The sequence below is a fragment of the Periplaneta americana genome, chromosome 12 (assembly GCF_040183065.1).
Source record: "Periplaneta americana isolate PAMFEO1 chromosome 12, P.americana_PAMFEO1_priV1, whole genome shotgun sequence".
In the NCBI taxonomy this organism is placed as follows: Eukaryota; Metazoa; Arthropoda; class Insecta; order Blattodea; family Blattidae; genus Periplaneta; species Periplaneta americana.
In genome coordinates, this window is record NC_091128.1 from 91,133,659 (window position 1) to 91,160,791 (window position 27,133).

At 35.3% G+C, this 27,133-nt stretch overlaps 1 protein-coding gene across 2 annotated transcripts; it reads right to left on the reverse strand.

Moving 5' to 3' along the window:
- Window positions 1–2,953: 2,953 nt before the first annotated feature.
- LOC138710681 (protein mono-ADP-ribosyltransferase PARP12-like) lies at window positions 2,954–26,720 on the reverse strand. Of its 2 annotated transcripts, none has more exons than XM_069841738.1 (3): window positions 26,622–26,720; window positions 15,836–16,043; window positions 2,954–8,847 (listed from the first exon to the last, which is right to left on the reverse strand). In XM_069841738.1, exons 2-3 carry the CDS (start codon window positions 16,035–16,037, stop codon window positions 8,423–8,425), a joined length of 627 nt encoding a protein of 208 aa, XP_069697839.1. In that variant the 5' UTR covers window positions 16,038–16,043; window positions 26,622–26,720; the 3' UTR covers window positions 2,954–8,422. The 2 variants fall into 2 exon arrangements, with proteins under 2 accessions (XP_069697839.1, XP_069697838.1); XM_069841737.1 differs by lacking the exon at window positions 26,622–26,720 and adding an exon at window positions 22,370–22,520.
- Between the last annotated feature and the right edge of the window lie 413 nt (window positions 26,721–27,133).

The following is a 27,133-nucleotide window of genomic DNA, read 5'->3' on the forward strand; positions in this document are numbered from 1 at the left end:
GAGTCCTCTTCTTTGTTTACGCCTTAGGAAGTGAAGGCTCTATAAAGTCTAGGTAGGTAGTATCGTTAGCATTTTGTTCTTTTGTTGCCGAGCTACCAGACGAGGAATCTATTTGCCGCACCGTTAAACATTATCATGTCATAGCTCCTATGGTAATAAATCAAACGCACTGTAATTGAGCAGCAAATAACGTCCTCGTGTGCTTTCTGCGAACGCCAACGAAAGAACAAAAATGGCGAGCGATTGTATTATCGAGCCTTAGGAAGTGCATAACGTCATCAGCAGCGATTGAGAAGACGCACACGTTTAAATGTAGCCGACCTGCAACGTGAATGGCTGTCCGAAATAAGAGCGACGGGACTTTATTAGGAATGTCAGTCCTACGTACCAGCCACCTTTATTCCTAAGGAAATACCCCTGGTACTTATTTGTGTTAGAGGGTGAGTAAACTCTAGGTCATAGTGCGACCGAAAGAATTAGATCAATAGAAAAATCCATGACATCATCGGAAATCGAACCCGCGACCTCCCGGCGTCGTGCCTCCACCCATATGTAGCTACTCAAAATATGTATACATATATATATATATATATATATATATATATATATATATATATATATATATATATATATGTAGTCATTCAATATCGCTGGTTAAAGTGTAAAACCTTTTACTGTAAGCCCTGATCACAGATAACAGATTGATTGATTGATCAGGCTAATGGATTTTCAAGACAACCACTTTGATCAATTTCACTATGCTGCAATCTAGCGACTGCAAAATGAGTCACGTTATAACCCTTATGGAATTGCATGGAGTAATAGCTTGCAACGTACTTCCATTTAGCGATCGTTACCAAAAATTGCTTTTTCGACAGTGGACGTTCTGGTGGTTTTCTTTTTTTAAGTTGTCATTTCATAAAATGGGAATGGCCAGTCTGATATTATATGTGATCAGGCCTATAAGTCATGGGAACGTTGTCAGAATATACGAGGTTTTGCACTTTTACCAACGATATGAAACATTAATTTGATTAGCACATGAATTGTTTGATGCTATTTATGACCAGCTTATCACACATATTTCTCATCGCGCAATTCCCTCCCCTTTGGTTTTTCACTTTTGAACTTTGTAGAAATAAGGGAGGGTATTACGCGACGAAATACGGTAGCTTCTTAAAATACCATTGTTGTTGAATAATTTCGAGGGGAAAATTGTTCCGGGGCCGCGCATCGAACCCGGGACCTTTGGTTTAACGTACCAACGTTCTACCAACTGAGCTACCCGGGACCTCTACCCGACACCGATCCAATTTTTCCTCTGTATCCACAGACCTCAAAGTGGGCTGACAACCGTCAAGCAACCAACTTCGAGTGCACACTAACATTGTACCATTGTTGTTGTTTAGACAATTAACTCAGGAGATAATGGGATAGGGTAGCCAGTTCCTTTCCCCCTCCATTGAATACATCGCTGATTAGTAACATATTGCACTAACACTACAATACCATTAATTATTTTATGTAAATCTTGTCCCACGGTGGGAGAACTGCCTGTACATCTGCAGTGTTAGACGCGGGGCACACATGGAACACATTTAAAGTCAAACTTCACATGGTAATATCATGTATCATCATCATCATCATCGTCGTCGTCGTCGTCGTCCTTGTAGGTATTAGGCCTAGTGGCCTGTTACGGTCTCCGTCCATATTTTCAGGGGGCGTCTCAAAGACCGTCTTCCACGTGGTATATAACGGAGAATTTGTCTTGGGAGTCTGGAACGGTCCATCCTATTAACATGGTTAAGTCATTTTTGTCTATAGGGGCGAATCCAGAAATGCATATAAAGTGTTAGTTGGGACGCCGGAGGGAAAAAGACCTTTAGGGAGGCCGAGACGTAGATTGAACTCTAAACAACCATTTGACCCCTCAGACATACATGTCAATTAATGCACTAATAATGTTATTTCTCTGTTCCAGGGTCATCACGTTATTGGCTGCATAGATGCTTTGAATTATTTGTAACAAATTAATATGTATTTTAATGTACTTGTACTTCAAATTATGATTAAATGACAACCTCCCACCTGAACATATTCCGACCACACTATAGCCAATTGGCTTGTCGTCAGCACATCTCATCCTGCTCTAGGTTTTTCCGTGGTTTCCCTTGAGCAATAAGGCAAATGTCGAGATGAGCCCTAAAAGAAATGGGCCACGGACCACTTCCCTTCCCCCACTCTTTCTCTTCTACTATCACAAAGAACTTGCTAATTTCTTAGATAACAACCCTGTATTATGATAATAGGGGAAAATAAATATATTGTAAGTTCACAGGGCTAACGGCTTCGAAGCTGGGTACCTGGTTCTAATGAAGTGCACTGGTAGCAATCTAAAACATGGCGGCATGAGATAGTTACTCTGCCTGCCATTAAAATTCACTTCAACTCAATCCCCAAGGTTAAAAAAAAAAAAACCGTAGATGGGAAGATAATATTAAAATGGATGTGAGGGAGGTGAGATATGATAATAGAGACTGGATTAATCTTGCTCAGGATAGGGACCAATGGCGGGCTTATGTGAGGGCGGCAATGAACCTTCGGGTTCCTTAAAAGCCAGTAAGTAAGTAAGTGGTTGAGATGTTCATAAATAGGTGTAATTTTCAATTCTTTTGTAATTAGTTCATTCCTTTTGTGGTCAAGAAAGCTGTAGCCGGCAATCCTCCTTAGAAATCTTATTTCCGCAGTTGTTAGGCGTTGAGCATCTGAGTTTCGGACAGTTCAGGCCTCACTACCATACATGAGTACATGTCTTGCTAGAACTTTATATGCTTTTACCTGGTATGTTTTTGGGTTTTTAATATCATGTATTTATATTCAATATTACGAGTTTAAATATAATATTACAAAATCCAATAATCTGTGGACATAGTATATCAAATGATAGAACAAATATTATCAAAATCATAGTTTATTAATATATTAAGCTTACAATATTCAAAAGATAATACTTATTTTGATAATGAATATACTTGTAAATGTGTTAAATGTTAATGCATTACGTAATACACAATTTACAATTAAGTAATACCACTTTTTCACTTAAATTAGCATTGCTGTGGAACCAATTATCAAAGAATAATAATACCTACAAACATTCTTACTTCCATTATGGGTTTAGGTCTCCATATTACTTGCAACTTCTTTTTCAATGTATGATGTAGGACGTAAAAAGCATCAATAATACTAGTAATGGACGCTATAGTTGCTGTTTCATAACCTCAGAGCAGGGCTGTCCACAGGGGAAGTCACTCAAGTGAAGGTGCCCGGACCGATTTCTACATATTTTTTTTAGGGAGAGGAAGACACTAAACATTCGCATTTTCTTTTTTTCTTTTGCATGAAAGAAGAATATATACGAGTATTACTGAAAAGTTGTAAGAAGTAGGCCTACTATTAAAGGAATATGACTGAAGGAGCCAATTTGTTAAAGAGTTTCTATAAAATGTGATGTTTCAGTTAGGACACAACTGTAGAATTATTAATTAGGCTACACTACAGTGGCTTACTTATATCTGCAAATTAATTTTTCTTGAATACATCGTAATCGTTTTAAATATATTATGTCTGCATTTCTTTTTAAAATTATACCTTCTTTTTTACTGACTGTAGAATTGATTATTAAACATGTCTATAAACTGAGTTATTCATTTCTCTTGCCCGAATAATATTTCAATTTTAGTAACAAACAAGGTTGCCAGACATTGTAATACAATTTCCTTAGTACTGTATTTAAATTATAGAAATTTAACGTTCATTAAAATATTGACGAAGGGGGAGTGCTCTGGCAAATTTCTGTGGGGGGGTGGGCACAATTTTTATCGGCGGCCCTGCTCAGAGTACTACAAAACTGTCATATCATGTGAACAGAATTATAATACGAACAAATTACAGAATAAGTCAATTTAAAATAATAAAAATCCGAGACCAGTATATTAAAGTATTAACTCAACTCAGAATGCACAATGGAAGTAAACTGTTTTGTAATTTGTCTGTTTTGTAATCAGATGTTTCAGTTCAGGAAATACATAATGTTGAAATAAATTATATTAGTTTCAATAATGTAACAAAGCAGTAGTTGTTAGAAAAATTTTTGTGAGGTTACATTCGTTTTGGTTGTACTCTCTTTATTTGGTCTAAAAGTCTAAATCTACCACTAAAATACGCACGATTCGTTGAAGAAATATTATTAAAATGAAATAATATGGATATCAAGTTGTTGTATAGTTTTGTCTACCTGATTTCAATGGCAAATATTACAGATTTAAAAAGATACATAATATAAAATCTCGAAAAATTTATATAATACATACAATCAAGGATTGCCTCGCGGAGAAATTTATTTTTCTGTGAAAAATGTCCTTCTTGTACGATAAAAAAAAGATTATATTACAGGAACAGTATAAATCTAAAACGAACTATCATAATTCAATTATACACACAAAGTGAATTAAATATGGCAGCGATATACTGCTATATTAGTTAAGTTTCACTAGTGTATTGTATTCAAGGTCAAAGAATATAGAAAATAATGTTTTCCCACTTTAAAAAGTGTTGAAATTAAAGAAAAAGTAAGACTGGATTATTAATTTCTATTTTGCAAATTATACTTAGTAACTTAATTTCTTTTTATTGTCTTGCAATTTCTTTTGTAAATTTTAAAGTTACTATGCAGTCTGTACTTATTCATTCTTTTAGTTTCTTGTTTTAAAATATCATTTATTCTGGACATAATATTACTCAGGTTTGTAAGTCATACTTCTGTGTAAAAGATTTACGCAAACACGCACTTCTATAGTTTTCTTTTATGATTTTCCCTTAACCGTTTTGTAGTCAAATTTTAGAATATATTTATATATTTTCTTTGCGACTAATATGTATTATTCATATGTTTCTTAATAACGGAATTGTTCATAAAATCAATTCAGACTTTCCTGTTGAAACCATACTCAAGCACTGTATTCCCTAATTTACAACTTTTAGGCAAGGCAAATATAAACATGTGCAAACCAAGCAGATTTTTGTCTAGGTAACAGGATACCGACAAATCTTGAAATATTTATGAAAATCAAGACAGTATGAAATAAAATATATTAAATAGAATAACAACAATCTTAATTATGACAAATATCGCATATATTGTGTAATAATTCAATTTATAGAGCAGACTGAGCCAAATAATTTAAATACTCGAAATATATACCATAATTTATGGTGTAAGAATTGAAATATGTAATTTGAAAGACATGAAATAATTTAGTGAGAGAATGAAAGAAAACAAATTGCTTGTAAAAATATAACATCTCTGAAACATAACTAAGTTCGAATTATAAGCTGACAAGTATAAGGAGCTCTCTTAAAATTTACCAAGCAGATGAAAAATACTATTAATTTAATACCAAGATACATATTAATATACATAGCTTCTTAATCACAAGTTAAATTAACTTCGAGGAATAGTGTTTTCCTTAATGCTAATATTAGAATATTATCAAATTACCCTTTAAGATATTAATTGATTTTAATGGTCCCATTTTATATTTGTACTTAATTAGGAAGTAGCAAAACTTATACAAGTCTACGTTGAACTTAATTAAAAGTACAGTACCCGACTAATAGGAATAGACAACGCTGGTAACAGGTACAATATTCAATTGGAAACAATTAATTTTGACGATAGAGTTTAATTTCTATTAGTGAAACAACTCAGATATTTGTCAGATTTAAGAAATAATTGTTCTGTTGACTTTGTAAAGGCTGAACTGAAAGTATTTCTAAACTTCATGAAATTTATTTTGGATAATATAAATAATACACTACTTCAGGTTGCCAAATCATTTGTTAAATAAGTGATGTCAACAATGCTTCATGTTTTCCTAGGTATACTAACAATGTAGGCAAGGGCGCCCGCAGGATCCAGTCTCAATGATAGCAAGATGGTTAGAAAATTAGAGGAAACGGATAGACGAGGAGAGAGAAAATTGAAGATAAAAAATAGCCAGTTCTGAAATATACATTACCCTGTGCACGCATTCATATTTGAAGCACTCGCTTTTGTTGAATTGTTTACTGAAGGTTTGAGAAAACATGTATCGACCTATTAATAAAAAAAAACTCCTGAAAAATAAAAATCTCAGTGGTAGCAATTGCGGGCGCCCTTGATACTAAGTGGTTTATTACAGTTATAATGGAAAATATACGTAGGTCTAAAATGCAAGTTCTGTAAATATATTTTATAATGTTAAATGTCTAAAACAGAGTTAAGGATGCTAATGATTAATGATATTACAACTTAAAAAATTAATCAAATTATAATTATGCTACTAAATCCTTATGAAGTTCCATACAACTTCCTCATTTTTTGTGAAAATCTTCTTTCTTTCTTAAAACAAATCTGGCATCCCTAGTATGTATGTTAATCTCAAAGAAATGAACCTGCACTGATTTCCCGAATGATATTTCATTTCCAAAAATTTGAATAGGGTGACCACCTTTCAGTTAAGTTTAATCCTGGAAAAAATAATAACTTTTATTATTGTTAAATCTCAGTATATTTATATTTACTATTGCTGAATTGTATCGTATACAAATTTTATTGTGCAATGGTTATGTTGTAAAAATGGAAATAAACTTTAAGAATGATATAGACCTGTATTGTATACTGATAATAAATAATTGTCTTTACTTCGCGTTCCTTTCAAACTTACAGTTAAATTTATGATTGCTTTGACAACATTTTAATGGGTGCTTTTGAGCGTCCTTGACTATATATTTTGCAAACTGCTGACAAGTCATCTTAAAATTCAACGTAATGCATAATTTGCTTTACGGACACGATATGACTCGAGAATAATTGAGAATCACGCTTAGAAGTTTCACCTGTGTATTTTTTTTTTTTTTTTTTTAATTTTGCCATAGGAAACATTAATGAAAACTAAGCTAACTACAGTAAAATAAGTCAATTCTGTTAACAACGTATTCTGACACAATAGAAAGTCATTGCTAGTATAGCTATTCTTTTCAACAATCATATCTGTAGCAACCTTGAGATTATTATTTTTTTTAATTATGTGACTAGGGTTTCAAGAGTAGAAAATTGCTGTACTTATATTTATTGTTTACAAAGTTATGAATTTTATTATTAATACTCGCTTATTAATTTTATAGGAAGTTAACATTGTGTTCTGAGAAGTTCAAGCTCTACTCTGATAAATAAGATTTAATAGAAAAAATTACGTCAATAAGCTACATACTTTTTGAGATATCACCGTTTAAATTTAGCAATGTATCTTAAAATCGACATTCCATGAAATACGGGATGAATAGCATACCTGCACTAAAATGCTTATTTTTCGAAAAATATTTATCAGATTTACATGAAACAAACACCGCCTTAAACTTAAAAAATTAGAGTACAAAAACCTAAAAAATTAGAGTACCCATGACGAGTACAACATGATATCAAATTTAAAAAAAATAACAAACTGATCATTTTTTTATATTACAATTGTCGAGTCATATCTTAACTAAGTTTACACTTAATTTATTCCGCTCGTCAGTCCACAGATTGGGCATAAGAGAAAATACGCGCTCAGCATAAGCATTGCTACTTCATCCTTCATTCAAAAGAGCAATTCCATGATAAAGACTGCCTTCATCTACATTTGCTCGACGAGAGTTCTTAGCTTTAATAGTTTCGTTGAATAATATTGAACGTATTGAACCATTAAACAATTCAAATTACCCGAAGAAATTATAAGTTAAACCCGGAGCACGGAGATGAGGTATCAAAACCCGCAGATTCATGGGTACAGACATTTTTGACGCCAATTTAAGAAGTTTGGGAAAAATGAAGTTTTAAATTATTTTCACCCATATTTGATCTAAAGGAATTTCATTAAAGCAATTGTCATTAAATGTACTAAAAACTTCATTCTTCATACAAAAGAGCAATTGTATTATAGAGATTGTCTTCATTTACATTTTTTTCGGCAGGAGTTCTTGGCTTTAATAATTTTGTTGAATGAAATTGGACGTATGTAGGCCTATTTTGTTCCAAGTATCTAATGCCATTAAACCATTCAAATTTATCCGGAAAGAATAGAGTTCATTCCGGAGCAGGGAGATGAGGTATCAGGGTCAAACCCTGAGAGGTGGCAACACTAGTCGTGAAGTAATGGCTAAAAGTTGCACTTCATGGAAGCCTACAATTGTCTGTGAGCAATATGTAAACAAGTTAATCTTGTATTTCCTGTAATATTGAACAACTTTAGAAATAGTGCATAAAGGAGGTAACTTGAATTCCAGACTAGATATAACTTCAATGTTATACAAAAAAAAAAAAAAAAAAAAAAAAACTGAATCAATAGAAAAACCTACGCCTTCTGAATACAATTGGTGGGCTGGTATAATAGGCCACGTAAGTGGGATAGAATTCATTATCGCTGTACTTGACATAGACAGAACCGTTGTTTCCAGTACTTGTATCAGATCCTACAGAAGGTAGCATCATGTACGAACTTCCCAGACATGTTGAATGCACAAGAACCTTAGCAACGAACATGGCGCGTGATAAGGGGTTGCTTCTGTTGCAGTGCTGATTGGCATAACTGGCGTCTGGTGAGAAGCTGACACCCATTCCAAACTTTGTGCGGGTACTGAGTCGCCAATTAAGGTTCTGCTGTACAATGGATGATACATTATGGGTCCCTGTGGCATGGAAAAGTTCTTTTTCTGTTACAGTTCCATATCGGTTTACATATTCCTCTTTCTTCAGAAGGTAACATCCTGAAAGTGAGACAACTGTTAGAACATGATAACGGTAGTCATCTTAAAAATACTCAATACTAGTCGTGTCGCTGTTATTTCCGGCGTGACTCCTCCTCTTTGCTTACGTCTTAGGAAGTGAAAGCTCTATAAAGTCTAAGTAGGTAGTATCGTTCGCAATTTTTGTTCTTTTGTTGCCGAGCTACCATACGAGGAATCTATTTGCCGCACCGTTAAACATTATCATGTCGTAGCTCCTATGATAAAAAATCAAACGCACTGTAATTGAGCGGCAAATAACGTCCTCGTGTGTTTTCTACGAAAGCGGACAAAAGAGCCAAAATGGCGGGCGATTATATTAAGTATTTATCGAGCCTTAGGAAGTGAATTACATCATCACCAGCGAATGACAAGACGCACACGTTTAAATGTAGCCGACCTGCAACGTGATTGGCTGCCGGAAATAAGAGCGACGGGACAATACCGGTACCTTTTTTTTTTAAGATGGGACTTGACAGTTAAGCGGCCGTGCTTGGAACTAAAGCGCTATTTTGCCAATTTGGGCGACCACGCGATCAGCTGATGCGAGCTACCAGCCATAGGCGGAGAGAGAATAGTTTCCTTGGGGTGGGGGGCAAAGCAAAGCTACAGAATCCCGATATAACAAGATTATGGGGGACATTATTTACCTTCTCCTCCCGTTATAGCTTGACCGTGGTACATTATATTATCGGATTATGATCATTTAATAAAGGCAGTGGCGGCTCGTAAACATTTAATGCCTAGTGCCAGAGATAAGGATAATAATAAACAGTAACAATAATGACATTATTATTATTATTATTATTATTATTATTATTATTATTATTGTTAAACTCGCCAAAATGTATACAACTGTACACAAAGTGCAGACAAATTAGAGGAAAAATGCACACTCGTCGGTTAATACACAGGCATTCCATCAATAATGTAACGTAATTTATTTACTTGGTTATTTAACGACGCTCTATCAACTACAAGATTATTTAGCGTCGATGGAATTGGTGATAATGATATTTGGTGAGATGAGGCCGAGGATTCGCCATAGATTACCTGACATTTGTCTTACGATTGGGGAAAGCCTCGGGAAAAAACCAACCAGATAATCAGCTCAAGCGGGAATCGAACCTGCACTCGAGAGCAACTCCGGATCGGCAGGCAAACGCCTTATCCGACAGAGCTACGCCGGTGGCTCGTAACGTAATAGTAGGAGGAGTTAAAACAGCAGTCGTATGGTAAACAATGATAGAAACATAGTCTATAATCATTAGTTATTTTTTATTTCTACATGGTACACTTTCAACATCCAGTCAAGCAACTCGTTTTCAATGATTTTAGAAATACCCTTAAATGCTGTTGACTTGGTTAAGTGCTCTTTTAACTTTTTAAGTCTTTATCTAACTCAGAACTGAAGAGAACTAATTCACGAAACACGCCCCTGTATTTTAAGTCGTCGGATTTATCGTACCTTGTTAATACTAAATCTGCTGCTAGTTAAAATTTTATACAATTTATTATTAAATTTAAGACATATCTGTTTTCTTCAACTTGCTCGTTGTGTTTTGCAATCACGAGTCTGTAATGTAAGTTTAACTGAATTTCAATATTCTCTTTAACTAGCACAGACAAACTGAAGAAGTTATTCATACAAACCTTTGATTTTTTGTGTTTTAGTTTATCCCTTAGCCCTAAGTGTAGTAAATCTGTAAGACCGCTTTTGACTAGTTGCGTTCACCTCGGGACAGAACACACGGGAAACAGAACACTTCTCCATATCTCATCCACACAACCAGTTGTTTTTTATAATAAACATCCAAGTTGAATTTGCTAGATCTGTTAACTTTAGCACTTTGCTGTTTTTGGCGAGAATTTAAACGCCGTGTAAGTCAATTATTTAACAGGAATTTAGTTTCCAAAATGTTAATATTGAAAGCGGAGATTTTAATAAAGTGATAACTGAATTAATTTCTTCACAACTTACATAACACGATAACACTTCACAGGTTTATAGTTTCGCACTACAGTTAGAAATATACTGAAAGAAAAGCATTCTTAAACAAAGTATTTTAAGAAACCGGCAAGGATTTTATTACCTCTTTTTTTTTTTTTTTTTTTTTTTTTTTTTTTTTTTTTTTTTTTTTTGCATCCTTTCCTCTAAACGTAAACGGACATTGAATTTCGGTACATGGAATGTTCAGGGTATTAATGGAAAGATCAACGAAATAGTAAGGGAAATAAAACCTCTGGAAATTGATATTATGATACTTACTGAAACAAAGAAAAAAGGAACTGGCAAGAATTAATTGATGATTATATCTTTTTCTGGAGTGGGGTAGCGAAAACAACAAGAGCAAAATCAGGGGTTGCAGTCCTCTTGAAAAAGAAATGGAAGAAGAATATAATAAACTGGAGAGAAATTAATGATAGGATAATACAAATAACAATGGACATACATGGCATAAAATTAGATATTATAGGAACATATGCCCCAAATAATGATGCTCCAGTAATTGATAAAATAAATTTCTATGATGATTTAAGATGGGCATGGGCATGAATTGTTAATTGTGGGGGATTTTAATGGACATGTTGGAAGAAGAATCAGTGATGAGACTGTGGGACCTTGGAGAGAGGATAAAGAAAATGATAATGGACAGAGATTGGTTGATTTCTGTAAAGAACAGGAATGCGTTATAATGAATGGAAAATTTAAACATAAAGACATTCATAAGTTTACTTGGTTAAATCCATCAAAAAACCAGAAGTCAATAATAGACTATATTATTGCAAAAAAAAAAAACGCGAACAATTAAAATACAGGATGTGAAAGTGAAGAGAGGATTAGAATGTGGATCAGACCATCATGCGGTTATTGCAAAAGTTGCATTCCCATTAAAGGCGAAATTTAAACAAGTAAAGAAGGAAAATGGTAATGGAAGGAATGTAATAGAAGAACCGACATATATGGTTAATCTATTGCAGGACGAAAGTATAAGGTTTTTATATCAGAGTAGATTATCCTTGAAATTGAAGGTAATAAATGAAGATTGGGAAGCTAAGGAACTGTATGAATTTCTTAAAAAGTCTATAATGGAGGTGGCAGAGGAATCTTTAGGAAGGGAGAGACAAAGTGGAGGGAGAACAGAATGGATAACCAAGGAAATACTGGAAACAATAGACCATAAGAAAACTCTGTATAATAAATGGCTTAGCACAAAATCTAATGAGGATTTGGAGCAATATAGGGAACGCAAAAGAAATGTTAAGAGACTGGTTAAGTCAAGTAAGAATGAATCCTGGAAAAGAATATGTGGTGAAATAGATCATGAATTGGGATATAATAGATCGGCACAAGCTTGGAGACTGCTACGTAAAATGAGAAAGTCCAACAACCCTTCACCAGTACTACAGCTCATAACTATGAATCAGTGGGAAAACTATTTTCAAGATCTGCTAGTTGAGAGAAGGAATGAAAAGGAAAGTGATCAAGATATAACTATTAGGAATGGAGTGGAGCCGATCTCAGAGGAAGAAGTTAGAGAGGCATTGAAGAAAAGCAAGAGTGGTAAGGCTAATGGACCTGGTGGTGTTACAGCAGAGTTATGGAAATATGGACCTCCTCTGTTAGTAAGGCTTATTACTAAGATGTTCAACCAAATTCTTGAAGGAGATGAAATTCCAGAAGCCTGGAAAATATCATATATTTCCGCTATCCATAAAAAAGGGGATAAGGACCCCAACAACTACAGGGGAATAAGTGTCATGCCTTCCATTAGCAGGATTTTTAATAGTATCATCAAGAATAGATTAGAGGAAGAAATAGAAGGGAAGATATCGGAAGATCAGGCAGGCTTTACTACAGGAAGAAGTTGTATGGATAATATATTTAATTTGAGACAGATAAGTGAAAAAATGTATGCTAAAGGAAAGGAAACACATTTAGTATTCATTGACTTAGAAAAAGCATAGCGTTAATTCAGAGGCTATATAAAGACTGTCAAGCTGCTGTTAAGATAGGAAAAAGGTTATCAGCTGCCTTCTATACAACCAAAGGCTTGAGACAAGGCTGTAGCATATCCCCTACCTTGTTTAAAATATATATCAGCAGATACTGAAGCAGTGGAATAATTCATGTCGAGGAATGGGAATTCCAGTTGGAAATGAGACAGTGCACTCGTTGCTATTTGCAGACGATCAGGTGATAATTGCGCAATGTCGAGAAGATGCAAAATTTATGGTAAGGAAACTCCTTGAAGCATTTGAAGCAGGGGGACTGAAAGTTAATATGAGTAAAACCGAATACCTGGTGATAGGTGGAGATGGACGCAATATAAAGTTGCCCCAAGGAATAATTAAAATAGTGAAGGAGTTTAAATATTTGGGGTCGGTTTTGCACGAGACTGGAAACTGTAAAGCGGATATAGATTATAGGATAATGCAGGGTAGAGGAGCAATAAAGATGTTGAATGGAGTGCTATGGAGCAGGACAATAACAATGCAAACAAAAAAGAGAATTCTTGAGACTATAGTGGAAAGTATATTGACATATGGGGCTGAAGGTTGGAGTCTATCGGAAGGCCAAAAAAGTAAGATACAGGCAGTTGAAATGGACGGCATAAGGAGAGGTGCTAGAATATCCAGGCTGGAAAAGAGAAGAAACGAGGATGTTAGAAGGATAATGAACATGGAAGAATCGGTGATTGCAAGAATAGAGAGTAGACAACTTCAGTGGTATGGTCATGTAAGGAGGATGGATGAGGGGAGGTGGCCAAACGTGCTACTTCAGTGGTCTCCAGCTGGTAGAAAGAAACGAGGAAGGCCTAGAAATTCATGGAGGGCTGGAATATTGAGGATGATGAATAAGGGACTAAATGAGCAGGATTGGAATGACAGACGCAGATGGAAAATGGGAATAAAGGGTAACCACTGAAAAGTGGAGAGGCCCTCAAAAGTAAAAGTAAGTCCTCTAAAGGTGCGTACACACTTAGCGAACGAACAACGAACGAATAATGAAGCAAAACTTCGTTGTTCGTTTGCTGTTTGGAGCAACGTACAAATTATCAGCAAATTGTCAGAAAACATTCACATTCGCAGATTATCCGCAATAAAGGCAGACGAAAATATAATTATAGCAAGTGCAACCGTTGTTATTATAGGCAGTTTAACAAAAAGAAAGTTAAAAAACAAAAGGCGATGGTGGCAGACGCCACTCTACGAAAGTCGCAATCAGCATAGAGGCGCTGATTTGCTTCATGATTTACGTCGAATGGAATCGGGACAGTTGCACAACTTCTGTCGCATTTCAGAAACACAACTTCTGTCACATTTCAGAAACAGACTTCGAAATATGTATTACTGTGCAAAATAGGGCCAAAAATTTCCAAGAAAGACACAGGCTGGCGAGAAGCAATACCTATTCAGGAAAGACTAGCATTAACACTTCGATATCTCGCTACAAGAAATTCGTATACAAGTTTAATGTATTTATTCGAAGTGTCGAAACAGCTAATTACCAGGATTGTTCCAGAAGTATATATATACAGCTATAATTGAGGAACTGGAAGATTAAGGTACGACTGCAAGACAGGGGAAAGTTTCAGTACACGGATACCTCACTGACAATAATTATCTTAAAATATTAAAAAGAGAGATTTGTCTGTGCTTGTCGAATGCGCATCATGCTTACGAAAAGACACTTTTCAGTGCTAATAATTTATTTTGTGTGCACAAGGTTGGAACTTTGTTTTTTTCTGGGCGTGAATTTGTCCGAAAGGAACAACATATGTTTATACGAGAACCAAGTTGACTCGTACACTTCATCACTCCCCATTCCAGATCTTTTTGTGGACTTCTGTCTTTCCCTCCGGAATGATGTCAGTAGGGATTCAATTTTCAATTTTCATTTTGACTTCTGCTCCCTACAATAAACAACAAACATGTATACACTGAAAATAAATAAACAAAAATAATTTTAAAATTTTGCACGTGTTTGATTCGCCTATCTTGCAGCTGAACATCTTTCCAATAGCTTCCCAAACATCATGTTTTCTTACTTTATTGTGGTAAGTAGGATGCTTGGGATTCCATGAAGTTCCCTGCTCCCTATATGCATTAATAAGATTTATAACAGCGTCTTCCGTCCACTCCAGTTTCGACATCCTGTTAGTGAAATTGAACTAAGCGCTGAATTCTGCTACGAACTACAAGCTAGTGGAAAATCCCGTCCACAACGAATACCAACTTCCTTTGATGTACCGACAAGCGACGGATCACTTCCGAAGGCAAATCAAACGATCGGTTTGCCTTTGCTGCGACGTACACACGTACCAATTTCAATCAGCGAATGCAATCGTTTGTCGTTCGTTGTTCGTTCGCTAAGTGTGTATGCACCTTAAGAAACTTATTCCGACAAAGCGGGACAACAGACAAGAGTTGCGAGGTAAGGGAGTGAGATAGTAAATGGGGTTGTATACAGCTACCCAAGCATTTAAAAACGAAAGCGGTAAACTGTGCCTGGCACCTTTTGGAAGCTGAAATGGACGGGAGGAGATGAGAACAAGAGGAAGACAAGAAGAACGAGAGAAGGCAAGGGGATGAAGAACAGGGGACCACAAGAAGAACAGAAGGAAGACAAGGAGAACAGGTGTAAGATAAGGAGAACAGAGGAAGTCAAGGAGTACAGGATGAAGTCAAAGAGAACAGAGAGAGAAGTCATGGAGGACAGGGGGAAGACATGGAGAACAGGGGGAAGTCATGGAGAATAGGGGAAGTCAACGACTGCAGGGAAAAGAAAATAAATGCAGGGAGAAGACATGGAAAAGAAGAGGAATACAATACACCTAGTTCTACGTAAAGATATGGAGTACAATAGTTATGCACCTGTCGATTTTTTTTCTTCTGGACAATGCTTCGACGAATCAGAAAATATTTTACATCAGGGGTCATCTTTCGAGAAGCGTGTAATACTTACCATATAGATAAGGGTTCTGAACCCTTACCACCCGGGATATAGAAACAGGCAGACTCCGTCGAATTTTTAGCTCGACATTTCTAAATTCTGCAGAGGTGCTACCCAGTTCTTCGAGCAGTACTTCCTTCTGTGTTGTCATGGGACTCCATTCTGTTGGCTTGTAGGTTGATACGACTGACTGTGCAAGAGAATATGCAGTCATTTTGATCTGCAAGCATGTAGAAAAAATTAGCAAGAATACATCCATGTTCGAGGTACAAGAGAGAAAAACTGCAACATTTTAACAAGAAAGGTTTACTCTGACCATGGAAATAGAAATGTGTGATGAACGCCTTGTGGATTTCCACGCGGTGCGTCTGCTACATTCTCTACTTAATGTGATTCCAAGTTTTCCACGGTCTCCACCCTTCAATGTGGTAGCTATTAGGTTAGGTCCATTTTTCGGCTTTCTCTAAAGTTTCTTCAGTGGATGGACGAAACTCGGATAAGTGTGCAACAGGCTTGGAGATCCATATTCAGTTTTTCTGAGCCCCAAACTCTCTTGTCTTCGCATACCTTTCAAATGTTTCCCCCTCCTATTTTCTTCATTCTATTCTTTCACTCATTCACGGTTTCCATGTCCATTTTCGGCTTTCCCCTTTCAAAATAAATCATCTAATGTACCTTCAAATGGAAGGGCAAAAATCGGAGTAAGACAAGTAGGTAACAAGCTTGGAGTTCACATAAGGTTTGTTTCTGCAGGGAGTTTGTGATGGTTTGAAAACTGTTCCAACCTCAACGATTGCGCATTATTATTATTATTATTATTATTATTATTATTATTATTATTATTATTATTATTATTATTATCCAAATATTGAAACCCTATTTTACCCTTTGGTATAGGGCTATTAGGGTTGTAGTTTGTTACATGTGAAATACATTATGTACATTAGTGGCAAAAAAAAAGAAAACCGAACCGACCCTTGTAGCTGATTTCAGAGCCTTGTTCACTCCAGAGCACGATAGACTGGTAACTAAGACTTTCGTGGTTCGAATCCTGCCTGGGAAGGAAACTTTTTTTTGTTCCTTATTCAAATTTATTCTCAATACTTTTCGATTTCTGGTAAAATTTATGTTCTGAGAATAAGTTAATTAAGTAGTAAAATATTGCTGTAATCGAAAAGTATTGAGAATAAATTTGAATAAGGAACAAAAAAAGTTCCCTTCCCAGGCAGGATTCGAACCACTAAAGTCTTAGTTACCAGTCTATCGTGCTCTGGAGTGAACAAGGCTCTGAAATCAGCTACAAGGGTCGGTCCGGTTTTTTTTGCCACTACTGTACACATAATATACAATTTTAAAGAAGTAGCTAGTAGTAGGCATGAGTCATAGTTACAATATTGTATTTATATTTATAAATACATGAATTAATAGACTTTAAACAATAAAATACATTATACAAAAATCACATTCAGTTAAAAGAAAAAATTAAATACATAAATTAGAAATTGTAAACGAAGATGTAGATATATTGCAAGAATATGACATAAATTTGCGAATTTATACATAATTTTAAACAATAATAAAGCGATAATGCACAAAATTGACTTAGTTACAAATTAAACACCTATAGGTAGTAACAATAAACAATAGGAAAGAATACGGAAATGATATTCAGTTGCTTTCGATTATGTATAAATACCGGTACCTTAATTTATTAAAAAACATTGAAGCAATAAACAGCAGCAAAAAAAGATAACAGAAGAAATAACTTAGTTACAGTTTTCGATGCATGGTTTGCGATAGTAAAGAGATAACAAAATTACTTACGGTTACAAACTGTATACCTGTCATGAAACACTGAACCATAGTAAAATTCATAATACAAACATAGTTATTATTGCTATTACTATTATTATGTCCCAAAGAGAGACAACTTGTTTTAGATAGTGTATTAGAATTTTATATTATCAATAATTTACATCCACTTCATAGCTACAGTCTTGCGCAGATGTGGTGTATGAACTCTGTGAACTATTTATAACAACATTTTCTCTAAGTAAATGGTAAAGGGGTGTGCAGTAATTTAAACTGCAGTCCGAGATATATCTTAAAAAACGTCTTTTTCTTTCGAAAACGTGACAGTGAAAAATTAAATGTTCAACAGTCTCATTGTCTTTGCATATGCACTTAGATTCTTCTGCACTTTTGATCCTAAATCTAAAGTAGGAACCGAATTTTCCACTAGTGGTGAACATACATAGCCATACATAGTATAAATACCAGTAAAAAGAATGTTTCTCATACACTATCATCAAAGTTTTCATGCTACCAAAAGGGAGTACGTTACATGGGAATAAAAGTATTCAATATTCTTCCTGAGGAAATTAAAATCATAACCAAAACACTATTATTTAAGGCCAAACTAAAAAAAATACTTAATTTCTCACGCTTTCTATTCAGTAGACGAATTCTTGACTTTTCACAGTAGGCATACCATGTAAATATGAATGTAATAGTCCTGTGTATATACTTCAAACATTATTAAATGGTAACCACCACACGCCATTCTATATGTTAAACATACATATTAATGTAATAACCCTCTGAATAAATTTCAGACATTATTCATTGTACGGTAACTAACTATATATTTGCATTTTCATATCTTAAACATAAGAATATTATTATTATTATTATTATTATTATTATTATTATTAAATATCTGTATTAATTGTAACTTGATTAAGTGGAAGAGAAGGCCTCAAGGCCATAACTCTTCCGGGTATAATAAAATGAATATTATTATTATTTTACTTGCCTATTTAACGACGCTGTATCAACTACGGGATTATTTAGCGTCGATAGAACTGGTGATATCGAGATGAGACCAAGGATTCGCCATAGATTACCTGATATTCGCCTTACGGTTGGGAAAAACTTAAAAAAACACCCCAGCAGGTCATCAGCCCAAGCGGTAATTGTACCAGCACCCGAGAGCAACTCCGGATCGGCACACAAGCGTCTTAACCGACTGAGCTACGCCGGTGGCATTATTATTATTATTATTATTATTATTATTATTATTATTATTATTATTATTGCTTCCTATCACAACACTGAAAAAGACAAAACCACCACCCTCCAAGTCTTTAAAATTCGATATGATATTCTGGTTAGTGGAAAACAATATCCCCTTCCCTGAAAATCCAACAAAAGCAAAAGTTATGATTAATTAAAGCAAAATTATGCCTGCACCGGAAACCTACCAAAATGACAAAATATTATCCGAAAACGCTCCACCTTACCATTCCCACCTAAACCCTATAGAATTTCTGTGGAGCGATGTCAAATAGTAGGTTAGAAGCAGGAACAACAATCAAACTGAAATATGCAGAAGTACTGTCTCCAAAAGTTTGAAGAAATTGATCAAGTAGAATGGGAGGTGTGCATTCACTAGCAGAAGCATTAAATTTGACTAATCAAGGATACAAGTTTATTCAGCTATTGAAAGTAATAATTTATTGTTACAAATGAATGCTTCAAATGTACTTTCCCCACCTAAGTCAGTGATCTCATTAATCAGATGTTACACCTTTTTCCGGGGAGATCTTCAATTGAACATTGTCAAGACAGGCAATTTTGCGTATCCTTAAATATAACAAATATTAAAGAATGAATCACATCCATGTTAGTGAACTCCCAAGAGGTTGCCTGATTATATGCACAGACCTTTGAATACACAGTTCGCTTACTCATGTTGCAATGTAACCTGACACTGCAAGTGCTCACATGCCGCAAAAAGTCAAGGGCAGTCAGAGTGGGGATTCCTAAAATATCCACTGCATGCGATCACATGGCGCAACGAGGAATAAAAGAAAGAAATGAAAATTAGCATTCTAGAAAGAGAAAGAAAAGGTATATCACGTAGTTCAACATCACGTCACCAGGAACGCTAAACAACGCTATAAATTTCAAATGAATCGTTCAGTCTAGAAGACAGGTGGCCGTTGGATGTTGCCAACAGTTGGGAAAGAAATTCCACTATTGGGAATTTCATGCCCGAAAGGTAGAGGAATTTTTCAGGAGTTGTACCAAAACGTAAAGAGTTTTTAGTTTCTATATGGAGTATGAATAGAAAAAATGTAGGGCCTACTGTAATGCTATTAAAACATTTATTATATATTCAAGGAAACAAATATTCTCAGTACCAGAGAGAGAGAGAGAGAGAGAGAGAGAGAGGGGGGGATGGAGGGAGGGAGAGGGAGGGAGGGAGAGGGAGGGGGAGAGGGAGAGAGAGGGAGGGAGGGAGAGAGAGAGAGAGAGGAAAAAGATGCTTCCGGTACCGTCTACACTTCCATTTACCTACATAATTATCTTTCTATCCAGTCCATCAAATCTATTCAACCCAATCTATCCAACCCAAAGCAATCCAAGCCAATCAATCGATTTAACATAGATATAACAGAAATGAAAACATGACAGATGTAGCTTTTTATGATTCAGTATTGACAAAAAAAATCCGAAATTTTATAAATCGATAATAAATTGTAGGATCAATACAAGGGAAACCTTTTGATATTTTCTCGATATAGAAGATATTGAATATCAAATGTATTCTATATATATTTGGAGGAATATAAAATGGAATTAGTTTGAGTATTTCAGCGGAATCAGTATTATTGTTCATAATTTTCTGAGACATATCATCATTTGTAAAGTCATTTTTCTGTCAATGAGCATAAGGAAAACAAAAATTCATCTCAATAATCTAGTTGCGAACTGGAATGGGTAAGGTATTTTGAATATGTTATAATACAGGAACCTAACTCCTAAGGAATTTATTCTGTATCAACTCGATAGAATGAACGTTGTTTTTTGCAACGAGCATTCCAAATTATTGTACCATATTCCAACTTGCTTCTAACCAGGTGTAGGCCTAACATAAAAGAGGTGGATACTTGAATAATTTCGATTTACAAATCCCAGTGATTTGTAAGCAGAATTAGTAATTGTTAAAATATGGGGTCTGAAAGTTAAATTAATCTCAAATTCGATTACCTAAATTAATTAGATATTATATATATAGCCTATATCTGCTTGCAAGTTGCTACAAGTTAGCATTCTCACGCGGAAAGTGGTGGAGTCAAGTTGTTCACGTGATGGAAAAGTGAACACAAAAGTTGCAACTCGAATTCCGCTGACCACCAAGTCACAACTTGACTGTCTCGATCATATCACACGGGGAAAATCAAACGAAAGTCCACTTTCTTCTAGCGCTTGACTCCTGTAAACTATCGCCGTGTGAATTGGCCTTATGGTGTTAAGTTATTCCATATCCCATTTTCATTTCGTCATAAAATAACGCAACACAAACACAAATCAGACGTCAAGAGCGTGTGGAGTGTAGCGAGATCGAAGATTAATGTCAAGAGAGATAATTTAACAATCCATTCGCTCGTAACCGACGTGTGGACAATATGGCAGCGATACATCCAAACTGTACTGTACTCCAACCACGAGAAAGTCTCAGGGGAATGAGACGCAGCGGCGCATGCTGTGAATGAATGTTGATGTCATAAGGTCACACACGTGGGTACACGCATCTCCCTTGACTAACTCTCACAGCACAAACGATAACACTGATACACACATACTTATACTACCCTAGTTACAGATTAGATCACGGTTAATCTCCTGGTCTTTTAATCCCTCCATACAGGAAATAACATATGCAGGAGAGCGCATGTTTTTTAAACTGACGTTATAACGCTAATTATTCATCTACTTCGCTCCAGTAGATGACGCAATAGTAAGCACATTCCTTTCACGGTTAATCTCCTGGTTGGAGAACAGTACGTCACTTCGCACAACAGGTAGTTCTAGGTTATTCTGTGGAAAGTATTCGGTGCCGGAAAGTAAAACCACTCACATGCTTGGTATTCTTCGTAGTACGACATTATTGTTAAAGAAAAAAAAAGGGGGGTGGTTGTGAAAGAAAAAAATGGTGCCTCCTTTGGTAAATTCTTTTGTAAAAGGTATTTTACGGTGTATCAAATTTGTGGTGAAACGGTTTATGTACACATTATATTGAATCACTACAGCTGTTTCGATAAATTTTCGTCAGAATTATGTTCGAATTAATTCAAAGATGTATAATTTGTTATATTTTTGTATTAATGTATCAGAATATGTTACTTAATAAAGGTCGACCTGCTAAAGCCGCTCATGCTAGTCGTCTTCGCCTTATAAACGTTGCGCAATATATGGATAACATGACGATAGTTTACTGAGGTAGGGAGAAATATGAATTAGAAATGATTAAGTATTATATCAATTAATTAGGTATATATGTTTTAAACTCCAAGACTCAACATAAAAAATATAACGGTCTCATACTTATCTAGTTATGCTGATATATGTAGTTGAGGTTAATGTAACAACTTTTTCTTCATGCGCGTATAAACTATTACAACGTAACTTCCAACAGATCCTTTATGTTCACTGAATAACCTATAAAACTGAAGCAAAAAGTACACACTTTATCCTTACCTTCAACGATAATAATGTAGAAGCAGCTGTGATATTCAAATCTTCAACATAACGCTTCCTATTGTACAAAAATCTCACCTAGCTTTGCAATGGTAAACACTATGTCCCACTCACAGCAAAGCGCAATCACAAATGACGCTATGCAAGTCTGGTGGGGATTCCTCGGAATTTAAGCCGGCTGCATCACGTGACACTCTGTGGCTTGAGAATTGCACAATCAACTACAAAACACACGAAGCACAACACGTTTGTGGATTTCACACACTACCGATACAGTACCTTAGCGTCCATTATGAAAGGGACAGCTTTGACGCTGCTTGGAATACAAAACCATGAGTTGGTTTCCTATCTAAGTCACGTCTGTCGCTCAATGCTAGCACGTTGGTCTTCCATCCAGGCAGATAGAGTTCGATTCCCTGCGAGGTCATGATGGAATTTATGGTGGACAAAGCAGACGTTGCCGAGGGTTTTCTCGAGGTACTCCCGTTTTCCTCTATAATTCCACATTCTCCACCTCATTTCATCTACCATCTGCAATAGTTAAAAATAGGCTGAGATGAAACAGTGGGGGTACAGTCGGAGGCAGCGATTTTGGCAGGTGACCTTGATGACATTTCCAGTAGGTGAGCCAATGTTGTTTGTGTGAGCTGCGAGAATGAGATGCGGTAACATTTTGAGTCGTTTATATTTTCATATCAGCATCGGTCCCTATCCTGTGCAAGATTAATTCACTCTCTATCATCATATCCCACCTCCGTCAAATCCATTTAATATTATCTTGCATTTCTGGATTCGCCCATACGTGCTACATGCCCTGCCCATCTCAAATGTCTGGATTTAATGTTCGTAATTACGTCAACTGAAGAATACAATGCGTGCAGTTCTGCGTTGTGTAACTTTTCTCCATTCTCCTGTAACTTAATTCCTCTTAGCCCCAAATATTTTCATAAGAACGTTATTCTCAAACACCCTTAATCTCTGTTCCTCTCTCAAAGTGAGAGTCCAAGTTTCACAACCACACAGAACAACCGGTAATATAACTGTTTTATAAATTCTAACTTTCAGATTTTTTGATAGCAGACTAGATGACAAACGCTTCTCAACCGAATAATAACAGGCATTTCCCATATTTATTCTGCGTTTAATTTCCTCTCGAGTGTCATTTATATTTGTTACTGTTGCTCAAAATATCTTAATTTTTCCACCTCTTCGAAGGATGAATCTCCAATTTTTATGTTTCCATTTCGTACAATATTCTGGTCACGAGACATAATCATATATTTTTTTCTTTTCGGGATTTACTTCCAAACCTATCGCTTTACTTACTTCAAGTAAAATTTCCGTGTTTTCCCTAATCGTTTGTGGATTTTCTCCTAACATATTGACGACATCCGCATAAAAAATGATGATGATGATGATGATGATGATGATGATGATGATGATGAAGAACTTGCTAATTCTAAATGAGAGCAAATGGACAGCTTCAAATGCTTTGGGTGTACTGTAAGCAGTAACATGAGCTGCTGCCAGGAAGTCAAACGGAAGATAGCAATGGCCAAGGAAGCTTTTAATAGAAAAAGGAGCATCTTCTGCGGACCTCTGAAAAAAGTACTAAGGAAGAGACTAGTTAACTGCTTTGTATGGAGCGTGGCACTGTATGGGACAGAAAGCTGGTCATTACGACAAAGTGAAGAGAAGCGAATAGAAGCATTTGAAATGTGGATATGGAGAAGATTGGAACGTGTGAAATGGATAGACAGAATAAGAAATGAAGCTGTGTTGGAAAGAGTGGGTGAAGAAAGAATGATGCTGAAACTGATCAGGAAGAGGAAAAGAAATTGGTTGGGTCACTGGCTGAGAAGAAACTGTCTACTGAAGGATGCACTGGAAGGAATGATGAACGAGAGAAGAGTTCGGGGCAGAAGAAGATATTATATGATAGATATGGATCATATGAGGAAACGAAGAGGAAGGCAGACAATAGGAAAGAGTGGAGAAAGCTGGATTTGCAGTGAAAGACCTGCCCATGGGCAGAACACTAAATGAAATTAATAATAATAATAATAATAATAATAATAATAATGCCTGCGGCAATCTTTCAGAGTGGTCCTCTCAAAATCAATACATTTAAGGAAAGTTTGAGAAGATTAGACTGAAAATGTAATTGTAGGTGCAGTGTAATTATTTAAGTTGTGTCATGTAATTAAGATGATATGTAATTAAGTTGATACGTAATTACTTAAGATGATATGTAAATAAATTAAGGTGATATGTAATTAATTAAGATGTTATTGAATTAAGTTATGTAATTAATTAAGATATGTAATTAAGTTGTGTAATTAATTAAGATAATATGTAAATAAGTTGATATTAAGGTGATATGTAATTACTTAAATTGGTAATAGTTGGGTGAAATAGAAGTACTTATAAGTTAGATTTACTTTTGCTTATTGTAGCCGTTATTATAAAATAGTTTTTATTTTTAGTCCTAGGTTTATTGCATCTACTTATTTATAGTTAGAAATAAATTTACGTTTATTTTATTTTTTTTATTGCTGTAATTATTGTATTATTGTAATGGTATTAAGTTATTGTATATTATATATCACTAGAGAGCGGATTTTTATGTGCTAAAAATTTTAAATATATTTATTTTTATGTGCTAAAAAGTACGAAAATATTTGCTAAAAATAAAAAATAAATATATTTTTTAAATATGACAAAAATACCTTGCTTAGCTTGAAAAAAATGTTACTAGGTGCTCACCAATCACACTTGAGTATCAGTTGCTAGTAGTTGTCCGAGAATTGCAGTGAACAACAAAGGTCATTTCCAAATTCTCCATCACAAATGCATGACCATTATCTCTGAACAACGACTTATACTGTGAAAACGATCTTTCCACACCACAGGACGTCAGACGTGCATATTTAAAGAGAAGAATGTCACAAACACCTACACCGTCAATTTCACCTACAGGCATACCCTCCAATACTTGAGCAACTTTACACATTTTTTATATCCACTGTTTTGCCGTGAATACACACATCAAGCAGCGGCAATGTGCTTGTTTCCAGACAAATGTTGGGTTACCTGAGAGCTCTGACCTGCACTTACTGATTTACCACATGGTTGGCAAAATAACACTTTTCCGTCGGTAGTAAAAATGTTTTAAAATTCATCTATATATTGCTGTAAACGCGATCTTAAACTCGATTTGATTTTAGGTATCTTAAGAGGCTAATATACACACACGTCTTAACGTAAAACATGTTTCTAGCTACTGACTGACAATGTTGGAGAAAAGCTTCCTTTAGCGACTCCACCACGTCTACACTACGCAGCTTATGCTTATGGTCCGATACATCACAACAAGATGTATTTCCTCACTTCATAGGCATGAACGTGAGGCGAGAGATTTGTTTAAATTAAATAATGTTCATACCCCAGCTCTTGTCTGTTGTTTCACAAACAAAGCGTGGAATGAAATCATCTTCAGCAACAATAAACATTCATAATTATGTGTTGCAAGATCTCTCCTTCTTGTCCATGTTAATTTATTCTCTAATAATAACACTGATATGCTGCCTAGCAGTTCTCAGAACTTGAGGCGAAACTATTACAAAAATGGATCACGGATACACCACACAGCCCATAGAAACACGAAGAAACCAAGAATTCTTAAAAAGATAACGTATTTCTGAGTGATATAATTGATTTAGTTTTAAAATATTTAAAAGTTCTTGTAAAAAATTATTTAAGTAAAAAAACTCTAAGATTTATGTGTTTATAATAGATTTCCTGAAAATATGTATTTACATAAATTTTTTGTGAAAATATGAGTTTTTATGTGAAATAAAATTCTGGTTTTAAACTTGAAACTTGACATTCGGAATTTTTAACTTTGTTAATTGTGTTTTATCACACGCAAGAAAAATATTTAATTACATAGGAATCCGCTCCTTATATATCACTACCATCGGGCGTATACCCAATTGTAGTGTTAATAAATAGGTCTACATACATATACAACAATAATAATAATAATAATAATAATAATAATAATAATAATAATAATAATAATAATAATAATAATAATAATAAGACCTACCAAAACAAAGAAAACAGGTTATAAGCGTTCCACGATTATATTATAGATTACTTGGGATTCCGCGTTGCTGGTTTAATGCAGTCAATAGAATGTGAGTCACAGTATGAATCACTGAAGATTATCACAAATTTCGATACTGACCTTGGATCACAATTAGTTCTTGTGCTGCTGGTGACATTGTTCCGCTGCGGGGCGGCGCGGCGTGTGGAGTGCAAGGTCACGTTTACAGAAATTTGCCCTTCTCTCACAGGACGTATCTGTCCACGATTAGGGTCGACATCAACGGATGCGGACATGCAGTTGGTATGATTACTTCACGACGCAACACGTCATCTCTTTCTGAACAGCACACGCGTCCACAACACAAAAGTCTGAAGTCAGACAATAATACGCAATTTTATGTACTGAAAGTACAGTCGGGTTCTGTTACTGATTTTACTTTTGAGGTTTTTTATAGAGATGTTTTATGTACGTAATATTCTTATTGAATTTGGTATTCCCAAGAAACTAGTACGTTGATCAAAACGTGTCTCAGTGAAACGTACAGCAGAGTCCGCATAGGCCAGTTTCTGTCAGATACTTTTCCAATTTACTGTGGGCTAAAGCAAGGAGATGCACCATCACCTTTACCTTTTTTTTTTTACTTTGCTCTA